Source organism: Primulina tabacum, chromosome 18 (assembly GCF_025594145.1).
Source record: "Primulina tabacum isolate GXHZ01 chromosome 18, ASM2559414v2, whole genome shotgun sequence".
NCBI lineage: Eukaryota > Viridiplantae > Streptophyta > Magnoliopsida > Lamiales > Gesneriaceae > Primulina > Primulina tabacum.
Window position 1 is genome coordinate 18707182 of NC_134567.1, and position 2591 is coordinate 18709772.

The 2591-nt window shown below is 42.2% G+C and overlaps 1 protein-coding gene across 1 annotated transcript; it reads left to right on the forward strand.

Annotated features, from left to right (window-relative positions):
- The first annotated feature begins 258 nt into the window (after positions 1-258).
- LOC142532331 (uncharacterized) lies at positions 259-1034 on the forward strand. Its single transcript, XM_075638647.1, has 3 exons — positions 259-312; positions 399-587; positions 699-1034. Exons 1-3 carry the CDS (start codon positions 259-261, stop codon positions 1032-1034), a joined length of 579 nt encoding a protein of 192 aa, XP_075494762.1.
- The last annotated feature ends 1557 nt before the right edge of the window (positions 1035-2591 follow it).

The window sequence follows — 2591 nt, forward strand, 5'->3', positions numbered from 1 at the left end:
TACTCACGTACATTATACTATTACTTGACATCGTGCACTTGCGATTAATTTTCGAGCATACAAAACCATATTTTTATTGATGATTCCACAGTGCAAGTTTTGCTCGATCAACCACTAACAAATATTTTGGAGGTGGAACTTTTTGATGTCTGGTGTATTGACTTTATGGGTCCATTCACATCCTTTTTTGGCCAATCTTATATTTACTTGCAGTTGATTATGTGTCCAAATGGGTGGAAGCAATTGCCACCAGTACTAATGATGCTCGAGTTGTTGTTAAGTTTGTCCACGGGAACATCTTTACAAGATCTGGTACCCCTAGAGCCATAATCAGTGATGAAGGTACAAATTTCTGTAACAAAATTTTTAACTCACTATTGGCTAAGTATGATGTGAAGCACGTGGTGACACTGGCATACAACCCGCAAGCTAATGGGCAAGCAAAAATATCCAACCGGGAGATCAAGAAGATATTAGAAAAAACGGCGAAGACAAACCGGAAGGATTGGACGATTAAGCTAGATGATGCTTTATGGGCGTACCGGACTGCATTCAAGACACCTATCGGGATGTCGCCTTATAGGTTGGTCTTTGGAAAAGCTTGTCATCTACCTTAGGAACTGGAGCACAGGGTCTTTGGGGCTGTGAAAAGGCTGAATTTTGATATGGGGGCATCTGGCGAGCAATGACTGTTGCAGTTGAACGAGATGAAAGAATTCAGGAATGATGCATACGAGAATGCAAAGATATACAAAGAGAAAACCAAGAGATGGCACGACAAACAGATTCTTCTACGAGACTTCGAACCAGGACAACAAGTGTTATTGTTCAATTCTCGACTGAGGTTGTTTTCTGGTAAGTTAAAATTACGATGGTCTGGACCATTCATAGTGGAAACATTGTATCCACATGGGGCAATTGAGCTGAAGTGCTACAACGGTCAGACATTTAAAGTTAATGGTCAGAGATTCAAGCATTACTTTGGAATTGAAGTGCGAAACATGGACAACATTCCACTTGGAGAACAAAAGTAGAAAGGAGAAAGTCAGGCTGATGACTATAAATCAAGCGATGTGTGGGAGGCAACCCAAAATTATCTTTAGCATTCGTTTTGTTTTTATTATTTTATTTTAATCCCTTATTTGTTAATTATAATTTTTCCTATTCAAGTATTGATTTGAAGTGTTTTATTTTTGCAGGTGTTTAAAAAAAATTATTTTGGACAAAGTGCAGCGCACATATGCGCGACTTATTTTCGCGCACAATGCGTACGCCCCAGCTCGGAAGGCAGAGACTTTGGCGCATATGCGCCTCTCATAGGCATGCATATACGCTATATGACAAGGCGGATACACTCGGAAGGCAGAGAAGGTTTAGGGCGTGCATATGCGCGATGTCTGAGTTTTTAAAAAATAAAACACCTGAACCCTGCTTTAGAACAACACAGCCGCCTCCCTCTTCAGAAAATCACTCCGCCGTTTCCCTTCTCTCAAAAACCACAGCCGCCTCCCTTCTCTAGAATACAACCGCACCAACTCCCGCCACAGCACACCTCGCTGCACCTCTCTGAAAGCTGAACGCCGAAGCTCAGACCACACTCTGATTTGCCATCGCTTTCTGGTGCAAGTAAGGGTTTTATCCAGAGATTGTTCAAATATTCATAATATTTAGAGTTTGTGTTCGATCTATTTGGGGAACTTTTAATATTGTGAATTTGGTGCTTCAAATTGTTCTAAAGCATTTTTGACTGGGTTTGTACGTTGTGTTGCTAACCGGATTTGTTGGTGTGGTGAAATTATATTTGATATGACGTACGTTGGGGTTCGATTATCAGTGATCTTTGCCCCTCGATTGGTTGAATTTAGTGTGTGGGTGTGGGCATTGAATTATTGTATTACATGGCGCCGAAAAAGAAATCCAAAAAGGGTGCCTTTTCCTCCTCAAGTTTTGATTCTCATAGGTTTTGGAATGAGGAGGCTCAACAAGTCTCTGAGAGTTCTATGACAAGATCCATCATCCCGGAACGGGGATTTAATTTGTCAATTCCACGTGGTGTTATTATGGAGGAACTAGAACGCCGAGGATGGGTTGAATTTGCTCAAAACCCTTTGGATGCTGTTATCTCGGTTGTGAGAGAATTCTACGCAAACCTCCGGATACGTCACGAGGAGTCTAAAGTTTTTGTGAGAGGTAAATTGGTGTCGTTTGACTTTCACACAATTAATATGATTTATCAGATGCCCAGCTTCGACCGTCACGAGTACAGGGTATTTCTCGAAGAGGGGGTTGATTATACAGAAGTCATTCAGACCGTGTGTCATGGAGGCGCCTCTTGGAAATTGAGCTCGAGTGGTCCTACCTCATTGAAGAAATCCGACATGGGACCTAATGCAAGTGCGCGGACGTCCTTCGTATTGGCCCGGATTCTCCCGTCCTCGCACTATTATGATGTGACCAAAGACAAAGATTCACTGGTCTTTGCTATTCAGATGGGAAAATATGTTGATTTGGGGAAAATCATCTGTGGATCAATTGTGAGAGCCGGCGCAGGGTTAGCCACGGTTGCTCTTCCATGTCCTCATATTGTTACC